Here is a 17,839-nt window from a genome sequence, read left to right as displayed (position 1 = left end):
GTTGCGAAACAAGAATGCGATTTACCATGAAGTAACTGGTGTTGATTTGTCACTAATAATGTAAATGATAACATGTTCATGTTGAACGTATTTCCCAAGTGAACCGGTACTTCCTGCTTCTCAGTATCTTTATCTGTGATAATACGAGGTATCAGCGCAACTGATAATGTTGCAGTTTATAATGTCGTTGTGTTTGGACGATTACACAATGAAGTGACTGAAATTGTACTTAACGCACCACGCTGAACCACACTTTCTGAAATGAGCATGTATTACAGAAGGAAAACGACCTATAGAACATGAAAAAAGCGGCCTAGAGACGGCTTAGATGAACAGATCAACCGAGGGCTTTTTCTAAAGCTTCTGAAACAGCTTACCAATATACCCAAACATGCATGCAGTAACATTGTAAGGGAAGATGAGGGGTTTAAGGCATTCAGTTTAAACAATGAACACTGATATTGCTATTATTCATTTTCCTATGTAATGTTTACTGATAGCCTCGGCATACTGCAAGCTATATCACGCCAACATGTAAATGAGTAAGTCTGCTTCAGCTAAACCTGGGGTCGATGTTATGGACACGTAGAAACACCAGGGCTGACCAATCATTTAGTGATGCAAACCGGAATCCCGGAAATAAACATTTGTACATAATAATTGGGCAAAAACTGTCAGAAGATTAAACAAACTGAACACATATACATGAATGAGAATTTATTTATGTACAAATATGAGATCCTGTGGCTACAAATTAACTAAGGAAGGTACCAACTTCAGATAGAGGTCTATACATACAGTTATTTATACAATACATCTATTATAACATCCACTGTGTCTAAATATTAGAAGCGTTGGTGTAGCCTGGTGCTTTAACCGCGGGTTACGCGGAAGGCCAGAGTTTGATTGTAAAGTCCATTACTGGTGTTACCCATCGTGCTATGGCAGGGATATTTCTAAATGCGGTGTAATTACTCACTTACTTACGCTTACTCTGTATAATCAAAATTTGAGTGACCTCTTGCAAATGTGTTATATTGTCTCCACAGCTAATAATACGTGTGCCAATAATACACCCGCGACATCAAAATGGTCTTAAAGTATCCAGGACTTGTACCCTCTACTGCGGTAAGCAGCTCACATCCCACTTGTGGAAATTCCATCTGAAATAACCAATACTGGAGTCCCTTTCTTCTTGTTCACTTTTGCGTATAGCTCACTAAGTCTATTTGTCCTCTGAGATTCTTTCAGCTCCGACACACTTTCTTGCTTCCCCATGTGACAGAGTGACCCATCAGAGAGAGGTGGCTTGATCTTCCCAACTGTTGTGTATCCCGCTATGTCAAATGTGACAGGATGAAGTCCAGAGTTTGCACCCGATTCTCTAGCACTTTTGTTCCCAATTGTCTCATAGTTTCCAGTGTCTGAAGGGCCATCGTCATTCGTGTAAACCTCCTCGGCATTTCTGCCTGCAACCATTCAAAATCCCCCTGCTTCCATAAGAACACCTGAGTCATCCTGTCTTGTCTTTGGAGAACGTCTGTCACCAACAGCGTCATAGAATCCTGTCTCTGTATAAACTGCTGAACAACTGTGTTCCATGGGTGCTCTCCCTTGTAAGTTGAGGTCCTCCACACTAGCGTATGCGTTGTTGCAGGCTTGTTTAACCTCCACGTATGGCGGGTCGGGACATTGCAACACCGGTGGTACTTTCCGATTTATGTTCATCCTTCTTAGACATGTAATGATGATGATGGTGGTCGTTAACACGATTAACACAACAACCCCAATGACGATGTAGTCACGGACTACCTTTTTCTCAGGTGATGATGGACTTGTTTGGTTACTAGGTGGAACAGTGCTATCTGTAAAGACATATTTATCATAGATACGACATATTTCAACATGTTATAACAAAGACAGTATGCAGATAATAATTAAGCATTCATATTTGGTTGCCCAATGTTTCCGTTTTTTTTCTCATGTTTATGATATCTTGTGAAGGCAAAAGTATAGGCCATGGATGTAAATAAACATCGAGGAATACAGACAAATAAATACTTAAAACCCCAAGCTGCCAAACAGCATCACAGGTATTTTTCAATAATTATCTATACTTTGTAATTACAGATTCATTGGTGTTTAGTGTGAAAATTATGATTTTTATACCTACATATATAGTTATAATATATTAAATATCTTATTACATAAATTAAATGTCTTCATTATTAAAAATTAGGGAGCTATCACCTGTTGGAATTACTGAATGAACTGCCACTCAGGAGGATAAAGTACCGTAACATTATTGTCCCGACAGTGACATGTAGTCTAATGTAACTGACATCTATAACATCAACCAGTATTTGAACTTCTAGATTATACTTTCACGTTTTATATTGTTTACCATTATAAGCAACCAACGGAAAACAAAGTAATAGCGTACTTCTGCTGGGAATATTTCAGGACTGAATGAATAATTATTGCTGTACGCCTCATTAGCAATATTACAGCTATTCGAAACAATACATCTTGCAGGATTAATGATTACAAGTTATGTCAGTTTGCCACCTACTCTCATTGTTGTCCAGGTTACAGGATATATTCCATCTGTGGTTACCGCAGGTGAATATCAGTTCCGTCTCAGTGTTGGAGTCGGTCGTGTTGATGAGTACCGTTTTATCTGTTATGTTTGTGACAGTTTCATTAGGATATTCAGCTACATTATCCCCCGTAGATAATTTCAGTTGCGCCAACACAGAGCAGTAATACCGTTTGATGTTTACTTCCAGTGAGGTACCCTCGGCAGTGCCAGGATAGGTGGCATTAACATGATGTGTCATGGAACAGGTAGGTAGTTCTGAAATACAACTATTTCTAAAACAGTTTGCATAGTGTTGTATATATAATACATCATGCACACTTTATTACCTGAGTGATTCATTCTTAATTACAAAATATCGTTTAATGTATTAAGGGACAAGAGCATGAAATGAGAAAGCTTTCAGAGAGCAGTAAGACAGTTTAGGTGTTCAGGTCTTATGTTTTGTGTCTTCTCTTGAACAAAAGATGGAATGTAGCACGCTCTGTAAAATAGGAACCGCAAAGGAAAACTAGATAAATTATACGAGTTCAAAATAAGCACAGAGTAAGAATTTTGTCATGTGGCGACAAATCGCATAAACGTGAAATCACCGTGCACTATGAAACGAAAACGATTCAACTCACAGCAAGTGAACAGTGAATATGTGCTACGAATGAAAGACTCTCAAATGAACAAGCCCATGCACCGTCTCAAGCAAGGCGATCACACTACAGCCCGCCGTATCAATTTTGTCCAGGCGTCACGTTTGCATCACGCATACGCACAAACAAACACACATACACACACTGTATCTTTTATCATTCTGGAGGTGAGAGAACACTCCATTTCTACGTCTTTTCCTCTCTAATTCCATCGTCAAGCGTTTATAGAACATTGACGAGGATCACCATGGATAAAAAGGAATACTCCCAACTGTATGATGGTAAATATATACTTGTGTTATAAAAGTACAGCAGATCTTCTTGCTGGTAATTACTAGTACCAAGTATTTTAAATCACGAACTATAAAGGACCTTTTAAATAATGGTAGGTCTCACTTAATTACAGCATTTTTAAAGGAATTAGAATTGTTAGATGATTTGTAAATAGATAAATATTTTATGATTTTAAGGTTAAATTAATTGCTCGGATTGTTAGTGGCTCTAACCTCAAGGGGGTTTAAAGCACTGTAAAATTATTGTCCTCCTGAGAGTTTACGTAAGTCCTGAAACGTTTAATAAATTTAAACTTACCAGGCTGTATTGTAAGTCCCCATGATCCTTTGTTTGTTGATCTGCCTTTTAGTTGTCGGCGACCTATAGCCCGTGTTTTATTTTGTATTGTCTGCTTTAATTACTAGAATGTTTTATTTTCCATGCTAGTTTTATACCAATATCTATGATACCATATTATTTTATTGTCCACCGTGACTAGTTATATTTTTCCAAATGTTTTCACTGTTTTCATGTCAATTGTTTTCGTCACGATATGGTCGCGATATTGCCAATGTGACGTTATACATTAACTCACCCGCTCACTTACTAGCAAAGTGAAGTTGCCGGATAATCTAGGCAAAGGCACTATAGTACACGTCCACTTTCCTGCATGCGCTAGGGGTACTGCAGGTATGGTGAGGTGTGTGTCTGGTTGATGGTGGACGCGCTGTAGTTGTAACTCATTGGTGTACAGGATGAATTTGATGCAGTACAGACAGCAACAACTTCACCTTACGATGTCGTGTATCCATCTGTCGTTACATTTCAATCACTCTAAGACTCTCTCCAAGACTCAGTCTCTTACTCTAAGTATTTTACACTTCCTATAGAACCTTTCCTACCACTCATTCTAACTCTCGAACCCACAGTGTAACACTCATAGTAATGCTGACACTAAACCTCAGTAAAACTCAGTAACGCTGTAAGTGTAACACTCACCCTAATGCTCTAGCACAAGCTGTAACACTCATTCTAACACTTCAACACCACTCAGTCATCCCTTGTTTGTCAGTTACTACTAGTGTTTCATGCTATGAACTTACTGACAACGTTGAGGTTACAGGATGATGCTTGGCACGACCACTTCCCTCCATGTGCTGGTTGTGCTGCAGGTATGGTGAGGATGCTGTGTGTCTGGTTGATGGTAAACGCCTTGTAGACGCCCAGTGATGTACAGGATGAAAATGATACATTACAGCCAGCAGCAGTGTCACCTTGCGATCCTGTATATCCATGTGTCGTTACATTACTGGGTTGGATGCACGTCAGATTGACAGGAGAACCAAGATACCCAAAGCTAGGACAGATCAGTTCCGACGTACCTGTTAAAAGTGAACATGTTCAAGTTACATGTATCCATTTTCATTATAGTTGATAATGATTACAGAATTATGAAAAAGAATGTGAACGCCTTAAGTTAGATGTACCTCCACACTTGCTTAAACTCGATGAATGGTGCAAAGGATGATTGGGTTTACATAACACATGAATATTTCACACTGACGTCCGACTCGGCATTGCATTAACACATAGTAGAATCCGATGAAAGAATATCCAACATATATAAGGTGCAAAGTGAGATGTGACGTCGATTCATATTTATATCACCTAGAATAAGGCCAAGCTAACGTACCAGTTTACGTGAATCTATTTACAATAAGTTAATATATCAGTTTGCGTTATTCAGTGTCCAATATGTTAAAATATCAGCTTACATTACTCGGTGCACAATACATTACCCTGTGAGTCAGACGCCTAACCTCCAACACACAAAGTCAGCCGCCTGACTTTATGGAGAAAGTGTGATCAAAAATACACCTGTTACATTTAAACTTTCTGAATGTAGAATTGTGCATTTATGGCCTTTGGTCATTGGAACCGTGTCAATTCGTTCCTGTCATAGGGATAAACAAACTCGGAGATCCAGACTACCAGGTGTCCCACTTCCATTTTCTGGAAGCCGCTGTGATTTAGAATGGTTTAGAACACCGTCTATGTGTGTTACCGATAAGGTGCCCGGTTCTGGGAATAAGGGTTACATCTTTCCGCTTTCTATATGGAACTGTGCATTGATATGAAACATCATTTAACACCTGTCAGTCAGTATACTGCTCCAGGATAACAAACCTGCTAAGACGAACATCAGCAGAAGAAACGTCCATTCAGTCATCTGAGTGAGAGGACGCATCATCTGAAGAACACAACGGCAGGCAATATGTGACTGAATGAAAATATCTCCTGTAAGTAAATAACATCCACCTTTCCGAAACCAAAGACTACACGGTCAAAGTTGTCAACAAGGACATTTCTCCACCCCTTACCCATGGAAACCTCTGTAAACATATCCCGACCTTGACAACGGTCACTATCCTATTTAGACAGCTTATTCATTGTTTCAAGTTGCCCAAAGGGAACTCCTGAACTTGTTTGTCACGAGGTGGTATGATAGAACGGTACTCAAACTGGTAGGTCAGTTCTATCAACGGAAGCAAAATGAAAGACATTTTAAAAGCGTTTTTTGAAAGAAATTTCATCGATTTCATAAATGCTTTGGTAGATAGTGCGATGTACATACAGTGAAAGTATGAACCCATTTATTCATAGCTCATTGTCCATCTATGCATCTGAAATTGATTAATGCAAGTAACTAACACTCATCCTACCCTATGTATATGAGTTAAATAAGATAATGTTGCTTTAAAGACTTCTGCAAAACAAGAGATTTTATAATCAGTTACACAGGACAAATAAACAGCTTCAACTTACCGTAAGCTATTGTTGTACAGATTAAATTGGGACTATTAAGTTCAGTTCTATAAAATCGTAGCACCGACAAAAAACAGTTCCTGGTATTGTTGTCTACAAAGACTGGTCTCTTGTTCTGTGGATGGTCATCATAATGTGGTACAACAACCCTGACAAGGACGCCAATCCATCTAAATTTAGTGTCACTGTCCAAAAGGTGAAGGTGACTGTCACACAGAGGCACCATACATCATCAATGAGCCTGGTCTAGCGTTCAGTCCTTTAAGCAGTAACATAATTGCCATACACAGAACGTATTCGGGACAAACAGAGGTTTCTCACACCCGGTAATTTCTTATAAGAGTGTTCCTTATAAACGTAGTTTTCTTTATATCGTTTAAGTTAGATTGAGAGTGATAAGTTAGATTAAGAGTGCACTGCTCCATGGGCAAACTGTTTGGAATTTCCCTGTAACAAAACACCAAAGAATAAAAAAAATTAAAAAAACAAAGAGAGCTATCGATTGGAAATATTATATACATTTCAACTTAAACTGTCACATAAATCACTACCAAATACATATAAATTTAGCCAAGCGTAGAGTTATCTCACAGACGGCGTCCTTAATCTGTTTCGTCATGTGAACAAGACGTCCGATTTAAGTCCGTGGTTCGAATCTGGATAATTTACATACACACGTAATGATCACATCAGATACATTAGTTGCATAATTTTTGCGTTTGTGGGCAAAAAGAAAATACTTAGTCTAATGAAACGTTTCCTAAAATGGATTTTACCTTCGCCATATGTCTCACTTCTACTTCCACCTTTCCCTGACTGCAGCATTGGTTGAAATGATACACAGAAATAGAAAATGTAAATTAGGATTTATTCCCTCGGTTTTGATGCGAACCACGGAAATAGAGACTTGATCGTGGGTACGGTGTACTGATGACATTCTTCTCCCGAATGTGCAGGAAGTAAAGTTATTATAGAGTCATTACGGAAATGATAATATTAAATTGTGTCTCTTTGATCTAATTGTAGTGAAACGTCTCATGTAACGAAGACTGTACTAGCACTGTCAAAAAATGCACAAATTGTTCAGGCACTCATTCATCTTTTTCCAAAGAATGTAAAACATGGCAAAAGCAAATGGAAATAACCAAAGTGAAATTCACTCAAAATGTTAGCTTTGCAGATGCTAAAAAACTTGTGGAATCAACACTACCTAATACGACTTATGCATCAGTCATCAGATTACCTTCTGAAACCATGACCAAAAACGTATCCACTTCATCAAGCGTGACTCAAACAGACCTGACTTGGGTTAAAACTGGTAACCCGAAACTTTTCACGCCAGGACAAACTACTCAGACTACAGAAACAAATGTGACCGTCCGTGTGCCATCTACTGCTCAGGGTGAAGAAAAGAGATTGTCACAATGTACAGAACATACTGGATCTGAAACAAATTCAAAGTCTAAAAGGTAATGGGAAAATGACTGATAGACCACCCAAGGGTTCAGAGAATCGTATAAAATTCTTCAATAAATATGCTTCACTCGTAGAGACACAGGGCACAGAGCTTGTCGCCCTCCAGGAAAGTGAGGGGTAGATCCCCAATCAACCCACCTAAAAGATAATGTCTTCAAAACATATAGTACAATGGAACTGTAGAGGATTGAGGACTAATTATAATGAGTTACATGTGTTAGTCCAAGATCTGGCTCCATTATCATTTTGTCTGCAGGAAACTCATCTGAAACAGACAGATGCTTTTAATTTACGTCAGTACGATGCATATCATTATTTCTCACCTTTGGGTGATAGGGTCACTGGTGGGTCCTCAATCCTTGTTAAGCAGAATGTTATCCACAGCCATGTACCACTTACAACTAATCTCCAAGCAGTTGCAATGAGACTCACACTTCATGTTGTCCTTACATTATGCTCACTCTATATTCCGCCTTCTTCAACACTTCACCTGACTGATCTACAAGCTCTTTATGATCACCTTCCGAAACCTTGCATTATAATGGGTGATCTTAATGGTCACAATCCACTCTGGGGTGGTACAAATTCTAACACTAAAGGTAAAATACTGGCAGATTTTATCTCAAATAATGACCTGTGCATTTTTAACGATGATTCAAGCACTTATCTGCATCCTGCAACCGGCATCTACTCTTCTCTGGATTTGTCTCTTGCAGACTCTGATCTACTGAATGAATTTGATTGGTCAGTTCACAACGATCTCTGTGTAAGTGATCACTTTCCAACGATATTATCTGAATCTTCTCCGACTGATTCGTCATCTTATACAAGATGGAATTTTTCCAAGGCGGACTGGTCCTTATTTCAAACTCAGTGCACATCTAAACTAAAACCCGAATATTTTAGTGATATTTCTGATCCTATTCAGGTATTTTCTGACGTTTTAAATGTAATTGCTGATGAGTGCATACCAAGATCCTCTACAACTCCACATGTACGAAAGCCATAGTTTACGACAGACTGTAAAAATGCTAGAAAATCAAGGAAAAAGGCAGAGAAATATTTCCGCCATCACCCACCTGTCCATAACCTTAACAGATTTAAAATACTGAATGCAAAGGCGCGTCGTACCTTTAAACAAAGTAAGCGACAATCTGGGAGGAACTATATCTCCAAAATTAATTCACGCACGCCAGTGTCCAAAGTATGGAACATGGTTCAAAGAATTAAAGGCAAAGGTTAAAAATCTGCCGTTCACCATCTCAAAGATGCTGATAATTTAATTACTGACAAATGTCAATTTGCAAATTACGTCCCTGAGTTGCAGAGATATCAGAAACAACAGGAGAAGATAAAACTTATTTTTAATTCAGATAACGGTGAGGACTATAATGAAGTGTTTTCATTACATGAGCTATAGACTGCTCTTGAGGAAGCTCATGACACAGCAGCAGGTGATGACAACATTCATTATCAGCTGCAGAAGCATTTGCCTGAACCATGTCTTGTCACACTTTTAGAAATATTTGATAAAATATGGACATCTGGAAACGTTCCTCCTTCTTGGCGTAATGCCATTGTAATCCCTATACCCAAACCTGGTAAGGATCCTACTGATCCTTCCAATTACAGACCGATCTCTTTAACCAGCTGTGTCTGCAAAACCATGGAACGAATGGTAAATAACAGATTAATTTGGTATCTGGAAACCAATAACCTCATTACAAATATACAATGTGGTTTTCGGAAGAATAGAATTACCATTGATCATTTGGTACGTTTAGAATCCTTTGTCAAAAATGCTATAGTAAATAAACAACATGCTGTATTGATATTCTTTGATCTTGGGAAAGCGTATGATACAATCTGGAAGCATGGCATTTTAAAGGATTCACATGATTTTGGGTTGAGAGGTCGTTTACCTCTTTTTATATCACAGTTTTTAAGTGGCAGACAATTTCAAGTCCGAGTGGGTTCAACCCTGTCTGACCATTATAATCAGGATCAGGGTGTTCCACAAGGCAGCATTGTGTCCGTCACTTTATTTATTATTAAGATCAATAGTTTATCCAAAGTTTTAATCGATTTCATAGATTTCATTTCTTGATTCTGTACACCATCAAGGTCTAAGACTTTGTCTTGGGTCTTTCAGAACTTCACCTATTGACAGTCTTTACGTTGAGGCCGATGAACCATCTCTTACACAACGTCGTATAAAATTATCCTTACAATGCACTACTAAAATACACTCTAATGAATCTAACCCTGCATATAACTGTGTGTTCAATCCCCTTTATGAGGATTTGTACGACAAGAGGTCTTCTCTTGTTCCACCTCTAGGGCACAGAATTAAACCCTTTCTTTCTTCGGCCGGCCGGTTAAAATCCTCCGTTTTGTATCCCTTGTGATGAAAGAATCACAGTCAAGCATATCCGGCTTGACTGTGTTGAATATTCCATCACAAGGGATAAATATTTTAATTCACGAACTTTGAAGGATCTTTTTAATAATGTTAACTCTCATTTAATTATTGCATTATTAAAAAATTGGATCTGCTAAATGAATTGTAAATAGATAAATGTTTTATGCTAGGAAGTTTGAATTAGTAACTTCGAGTGTTAGTGGCTGCATCCTAGAGGGTGGTTAAAGCAATGTAAAATTATTGTCCCCCTGAGAGGTTACGTAAGTCCCAAAACATTTGAAGTCAGATTTGATCTTCTTCTTTTTAGCCGTAGTATTTCTGTCATTTTAATTTGAGGCTAATCTTGCACACAATCACCAGCGGCTGAGGGGATGGTGTCAGTCCAGCTAGGGACCATTCAGGTAGCGGAAGTATTGTAAGTCCCCATGGCCCCTAGTATGGTGAAGTACCTTTAGTTGTTGGGGATCTATATAGCCTGTTTTTATATTGTATTGTCTGAATAGGGATATTAGTTTTAACTTTTCACGCTAGTTTTATTTCTTATTGTGATATTCTAGTTGTTTTATTGTCCGTCGTTTTATCCTACACATAGATTCCTTTTTTTAAGAATGCCCTCGTCACGATATGGCTGCAATACTGTCGATGTGACGTTAAATATTAACTCACTCACTCACTCACTCACTATTTAATCTAGATGTAATATTTAAGGTAAGAAAGTTTTAGTGGTGATTTGAAAATATGTTCGTAATTACACATTGCCTGTCTAAGTGTAGGATGAAAACAAATTATACCAGCGTTGTACCAACTGCTTAACAAGTAGTCATACAGAAAACGCTTGATATGGATGTAACAACATCCTTATAGATTAGTAATCTGAAAATCTATCTGAAAACAAGTTTAACAAGCCTTCTGTTTATTCAGCTCTTAACAAAGTGGTTGAGAAGCATGACTATCAGTCAGGTTGAACATTTTGTGTGTGAGTAAGTGAAAATATGCGACATTTCAGCCATATCGCAAAGAGAACAAAGTTAACATTGACAAGAATACAGGTGAACATGTGGTGATAGGGAGACAACTATAGCATCGCCGTACGAGCGTGTAACATAAACTAATAGCACCATTATTACAAGACAAAATATAAAGCCTGGCTACAGATCGCCAACAACTGAAGGCAGATCACCATTCTAGAGACCATGGAGATCTGCATGGACCTTAACTGGATTTACATCAACTCTTCAGGTGATTATGACAAATTCAGCCAATCAATAAAAGAACACATATCCTATGATTAAAGTCAACGTGCTTGACTGATGCATTTAATGTTTAAATCTTCAATTTCCATTGACAAATCCACTGTTAGATTTGGTAGTTTCTGTGTTTACGAGAACCAGTTTGAAACAGTAACACCGTAAGGCATTGTCTATTTAATCTCGATTACTGGCGTTTGGTTTTTTTATGTTTAAGTCTCCGTCAAAATTTCATTAATAAATCCAGGGTTAGATTTGGTATTTTCAATGTTTACGAGAACCAATTTGAAAAAGTAATACCGAAAGGCATTGCCTGTATAATCTCCAATACCACATGACGTGGACGAAATAACGTCAAAGTGGTATGGCAGTTCTTGTATAAAGGCATAATCCAACTGTATAGTTGTTTCCGCTAAAAGTCGAGTCTGGACAACACGATCTACTTTTCAATATCCTGAGCATCGCTTTTGCAACTGGGATAGGATAACATGTGTTGTCGAAGCCGGCGAGCCTTACTTACAACGACCATGGGTTACTAAAGACAAATTCTAATCCAGATCCCTCTGCTTGGTTTGGAATATGTCGAATTCGGTAATGACTTTAGACTAGAGGGTATTCGGACGAAATGAATGACTTTGACATTTAATGGTGAATCGCGTTATGGACAGTAAGCCATGGTCATCTGGCTAATGCACGTGTAATGCACTTCTCAATCGCATGACCCTGTTACTTTCGCAAACTGTAAATCTCACTGCAGCATATTCTACACATTTGTAATGAACATCTTTCTTTCTTAATGTGTGTGTCCGTGTGTGTGTGTGTGTGTGTGTGTGTGTGTGTGTTTCTGATTGTGTGTACATATATCTCAGTGCAGTGAAAGGTTAAAACAGTAGGGTAGACCTTATTTGTCTCGTGTCGTGTGTTACTAGAGTGTATTTTCTGCAATTTGTATTATTGTTTATGTGATGATAATTAATTGGGTCACAATGTTTAGAGTTATGAATGAATGTTATTATGGGTCACATTTCTTTTCATAAATGTTCAGTGCTTTCCGTACTTTCGCAGCAGGCTTTAAGGTAGCGCTATTTCCATCGCCATCCTATGGTGCATAATATAAATAAATTGAAAATTTTAAATGCTAAAGCGTAGCGTACCTTTACACAGAATAAACGGCAATCTTGGAAAAATGATGTATCCAAAATAAATTCTCGGACACCCAGGTCCAAGGTGTGGAACATGGTCGAGAAAATTAAAGGTAAAGGTACTAAATCTAGTGTCCATCATCTTAAACATGGAGGTCAATTACTTACCGATAAATCAGATATTGCAAATAAAATTGGTGAAACCCTTGCTAAACACTCTTCCTCTTCTAACTATGAGGCTGATGATTTTAATATTTCGTGTCGTGGTAAAACTATACACACTATTGAACGGCAATTGCAGTTGTGTTTAAACAAGATTAATAAATGGTGTCTTGACAACGGCTTTAGAGTTTCTAAATCGGAAGCTGACTTGATGCATTTTTGTCGTAAATGGCACGCCAATCAAAGTTGTGACGGAAGCCGTGTTCTTAGGTCTAATCTTTGATTCACACTAAACGTCTTTACCGCATATTAAATCCCTTACAACTAAATGCCTGAAGGCACTTGACTTGTTGAAAGTGGTTTCAAATTTTCCATCTATACCGATCACTCGTGTGTTCTAAAGTTGATTATGGCTCCATCGTCTGTGGTGGAGCCTGCAACAGCCACCGAAAACTATTGGATTCTGTTCACCATCAAGGTCCAAGACTTTGTCTTGGGTCCTTTAGAACCTCTCCTGTTGACAGTCTCTACGTCGAGGCAGATGGACAATCTCTTACACGAAGCAGTATAAAATTAGCTTTACAACATATCATAAAAATGTTCTGTAACGAATCTAACCCTGCATATAACTATGTCTTCAGGCCTCGCTATGAGGATTTGTATAACAAAAAGTTTTTTCTTGTTCCGCCTCCTGGGCTCAGAATTTAAGCCATTTATTGCTGCTGCCGGCATTGAGCTGGAACCAATAGCTCCTTCTCGACTTATTTCTTCTCCACCTTTGCATTTGGTTAGGCCTCTAGTTGGACTGACATTAACTACATTTAAAAAGTCAGAAACTAATGAATAAAAATACAAACAAGTATATCATCAACTAAAACGTAAATGTAGCAATTACAAATCCTTTTTTACAGATGGGTCCAATCATGGTGGTGCAGTAGCTTGTGCCACTGCCATTGAATCCAAAACAATTTCTTCTAGATTGCCAGATAGCAGTTCTATTATCACAAGCTAAGGCCATATTAACGACTTTTATCTATAATCAAAGACACCCTAAACATAAACAGTATGTAATCTATTCAGATATTTCTTGCAAACATCCTCTTTTAATACAAATTATTGAACTGTGTAATGATCTTGCTATTGGCCAATACGACATCGTCTTCTGTTGGTTACCCAGCCATGTAGAAATCTCTGGTAACACATTGGTGGACCTTGCTGCTAAAGTAGTAATCAAGAAATCTGTGACACTACTTCTTATTCCTTACACTGATTATGAAGCCCCCATTAGATTTTATATCCGTGATCTGATGCCGAAAAAGTGGGACTTCCAAGTAGGTACCAATAACTTACATGCGATAAACTCAATATTGGTTATACCTACTTGTGTTGTCAGTCCAGATTTGAAGAGGTCATCACAGGACGATGTCACATTGGCCACATAAGATATACGCACGAATATATACTAAGAGGTGAGGATCCTCCGTCTAGTATTCCCTGTGATGAAAGAATAACAGTCAAGCATATGCTGCTTGACTGTGTTGAGTATTCCATCACAAGGGACAACATTTTTTCAAATCAAGAACTATGAAGGATCTTCTTTTAGTATAAGTTCTCATTTAATCATTGCATTTTTAAAAGAATTAGATTTGTTAAATGAATTGTAAATAGATAAATATTTTATTATTGGAAGTTTAAATTCGTACCTGTGCTTATTAGTGGTTGTACCTTCAAAGGGGGTTGAAGTACTGTAAAATTAGTGTCCTCCTGAGAGTTCACAAGTTCACAAGTTCACAAACAAACATTCAAAGTAAATTCAAACTTTCCACATTTTTAATGGTAGATATATGTCTTTATAATGCATGGCTAGATTTCCTAAATTACCAAAGTGTGAGGGAATGATGTAAATCCAGTTAGGGCCCACGCAGGAAGCAAATGTACTGTAAGTTCCCATGGTCCCTAGTATGGTGATGACCCGTGAAGGTCCCGTGGTAGAATAGGCCTTCAGCAACCCATGCTTGTCACAAAAGGCGACTATGCTTGTCTCAAGAGACGACTAACGGGATCGAGTGGTCAGGCTCCCAATTCGATGCTCATGTTGTTGATCACTGGATTGTCTGGTCCAGACTCGATTATTTACAGACTGACGCCATATAGCTGGAAGAGTGCTGAGTGCGGCGTAAAACTAAACTTACTCACTCACTAGTATGGTGATTTACCTTCTGTCGTTGGTGATATATAGCCCGTATTTCATATCGTTTTGTCCAAATAATGATGTTAGTGTTAGCTTTCCACACCAGTTTTGAATTTTTTATGATGTACATATTTTCCATGTCATTTTTGAATGTTCCCGTCACGATGTGGCTGAAATATTGACGATGTGACGTTAAATATCAACTCATTCACTTCAGATTTGACTCATGATTGACTCATGTATTGTACATGAAACTGCTCTTGTGATTTTTTTGTATAGAGGTCTTGTTTGCTTAATACAAATTATTGAAAAACTCAGACTTCTCAGTGTTATATTTTGCTGGTTCTGAGGGGATTTCTTATACTTTTTGTCAAATTTTTCACCGTAACAGCCCCTCTTGTGTTGATGCATTTATTAACATGGTGAAAATGCACAATATTTCATATAGATTATATGACGGAATAGTTTATTGAAATATCGAAAAGCTACACGTTCCACATCTTCAATCTGCCAAGGGTCATAGTGATAGCGAAGGTCCGAAACCAATATCTTGTATGTTGCAACAGATAGAGATAGGCCAACCCATTTCATCGTGTACTTCACTCGTGGTCACGCTGATAACGAATGTCCAAGACCAATATCCTGTATGTGTCAGCAGATACAGCATGTCTTTCACTTGTCAACGCCGCTGTCGTCCAATACGTTATGAAACTCTTCATGTAATTCTGACATATAGAGTAACTTAACTTCGCAGTAGGAACGTTATCGGTAGTCGAATTAGGCAATAGGATTTAGATACTACAACGTATCAGCTATGTTATCAGTAAACCCGATTAGCTATGACAACTGCGAAAGGGTATAAAACAGGGACGACCACAGTCTATCATCCTGTGACTGTGGCGTAATAATCCCCTTATTTATTCACTCAGGTAAGACCCTTTTACTTTCTTCTACCTTGGCAATTCGTTACCGTTACTATTCAGTGTTTTCTGCAATACATTTTTGCTATCATGACTACATGTTACGATCCTTGGCAAGGTCGTTATGTTTATGTGGAACGTGGGTCGTTAATATGTTTTAGACTGTATTACTCCCTATTGCTCTGTTCAGGAGCGGTGAGGTACCCTAGTGGTTAGAGCGTTTGGTCGTCACGCCGAAGGCCCGGGTTCGATTCCCCACGTGGGCACAATATGTTAAGCCCATTGCTGGTGTCCCAATCTATTGCTGAAATATTGTGAAAAGCGGTGTAAACCCCAACTCGTTCCCTTTATTGCTGTTCATGTTTTGTCTGTTTGATGATAGTGGTTTCGTGGCTGTCGTGGAGCGTGTCGTGTATTGTTTCAATTGTTGCACCATAAGTGAATATCTTCCCGTGTTGAATAGAGTGTGTTCGACACTGTGTATTTCATTATGTACTGCGTAATGTTGTTTTGGATATTATGAATTGTATGTACGGAAATTGGGGTGATGTTATGTGTTAGAAAATGTATCTTGATTTATGTGTCGTGTATATCGATGTATGATGATTATGTACTTTATGTATCGGCATATAATGATGATGTACTTTATGTATCGGCATATAATGATGATGTACTTTATGTATCGGCATATAATGATGATGTACTTTATGTATCGGCATATAATGATGATGTACTTTATGTATCGGCATATAATGATGATGTACTTTATGTATCGGCATATAATGATGATGTACTTTATGTATCGGCATATAATGATGATGTACTTTATGTATCGGCATATAATGATGATGTACTTTATGTATCGGCATATAATGATGATGTATTTTGGCAACTGATTACCGTATCAATATGTTCTAATAATTATTTGTACTCTATACTATTGTGACTAATTATGTAAAGATCATCCTGTGACTGTGGCGCAATAAACCCCTTGTTTACTCACTCAGGTTCACGTGTTGTGTGTGGGTTGGAATAGTTACACCTGTTAGCTGCCAAGCGAGCTGATTCTCGCGATTTAACACGTCTGACAGTGCGTCATGTGAATAGCTCGAGTCAAACACTACAAAATGATCAGTCAATGAGGAAGACGCAGATACATATATTTTACTGTGTGACAAAATCCAGGTTCCAGTGTCTGGCTACGTCTGTAAAAAGGACTCTTTTAAGAAAGTAAAGGATGTAACGTTTCTTTCTCGACGCTATCGCAGCGTTACGAGTGTCGTAACTCCTATACTGTAACATAGACTTAGAGCGGCTTCCTAGGCCATATTGACTTTATAATGGGTATAACGAGCAAAAACGATACGGTCATAGCTAGAGTCAGTGGTCACTTAGACTTCGTTATAGCCTTATTTGCATATACGTTTATGGAGATATAGCATGTGGTGCTGTTCTTAATTACTCTATGTCGGATAGTTATATAGTCTAGTCAAAACCGAAACACAGTATCTCGCTGATTTGCAGTACATCGAATCTCATGATCACTCGTCATCCCCTAATATAGATATGAAGCTGCCTGATACGGAAGTAGAAATAAAAGAGAAACTACACTGTTTGATCACCTTCCTGTCACAGTTACAATAAATCAACAATTAGGCAAACTGGTTTGATTATTATTCATCGATAGTAGTTTTGACAAGGCCTTCCTGCTTTTTGACTTTCATGTTTATGTTTGGAGTTCATGAGTTCAAACTATTTGACACTATTTCTATAATAATGTATTATAATAATACTTTCAATAACAGATATAAATCGAAACGTCAATAATACAAAACCCCGAAAGAAACAAAAATAATAAAAAGAGATCTTAATGAACACAACAAGACAACACAGACAACGATATACTAAACGACTGTTTTATTTCTTGGTTTACTATG

At 38.0% G+C, this 17,839-nt stretch overlaps 1 protein-coding gene across 1 annotated transcript; it reads right to left on the bottom strand.

Moving 5' to 3' along the window:
- Nucleotides 1-1,137: 1,137 nt before the first annotated feature.
- On the bottom strand, nucleotides 1,138-5,764 carry LOC137272322 (uncharacterized). Its single transcript, XM_067804692.1, has 5 exons — nucleotides 5,704-5,764; nucleotides 4,620-4,898; nucleotides 2,573-2,857; nucleotides 1,593-1,865; nucleotides 1,138-1,469 (listed from the first exon to the last, which is right to left on the bottom strand). Exons 1-5 carry the CDS (start codon nucleotides 5,762-5,764, stop codon nucleotides 1,138-1,140), a joined length of 1,230 nt encoding a protein of 409 aa, XP_067660793.1.
- Nucleotides 5,765-17,839: the final 12,075 nt, after the last annotated feature.

The sequence above is a fragment of the Haliotis asinina genome, chromosome 1 (genome assembly GCF_037392515.1).
Source record: "Haliotis asinina isolate JCU_RB_2024 chromosome 1, JCU_Hal_asi_v2, whole genome shotgun sequence".
NCBI lineage: Eukaryota > Metazoa > Mollusca > Gastropoda > Lepetellida > Haliotidae > Haliotis > Haliotis asinina.
Note: the sequence above shows the minus strand (reverse complement) of the source record. Positions and strands in the feature narration are given on the sequence as shown.

Coding starts and splice junctions, on each gene's coding strand:
- LOC137272322 (XM_067804692.1), bottom strand. CDS start 5,764: ATGCGTCCTCTCACTCAGATGACTGAATGGACGTTTCTTCTGCTGATG. Junction 4,899..5,703: donor GCTGATGTTCGTCTTAGCAG/GTTTGTTATCCT, acceptor CACTTTTAACAG/GTACGTCGGAACTGATCTGT. Junction 1,866..2,572: donor TAACCTGGACAACAATGAGA/GTAGGTGGCAAA, acceptor ATGTCTTTACAG/ATAGCACTGTTCCACCTAGT.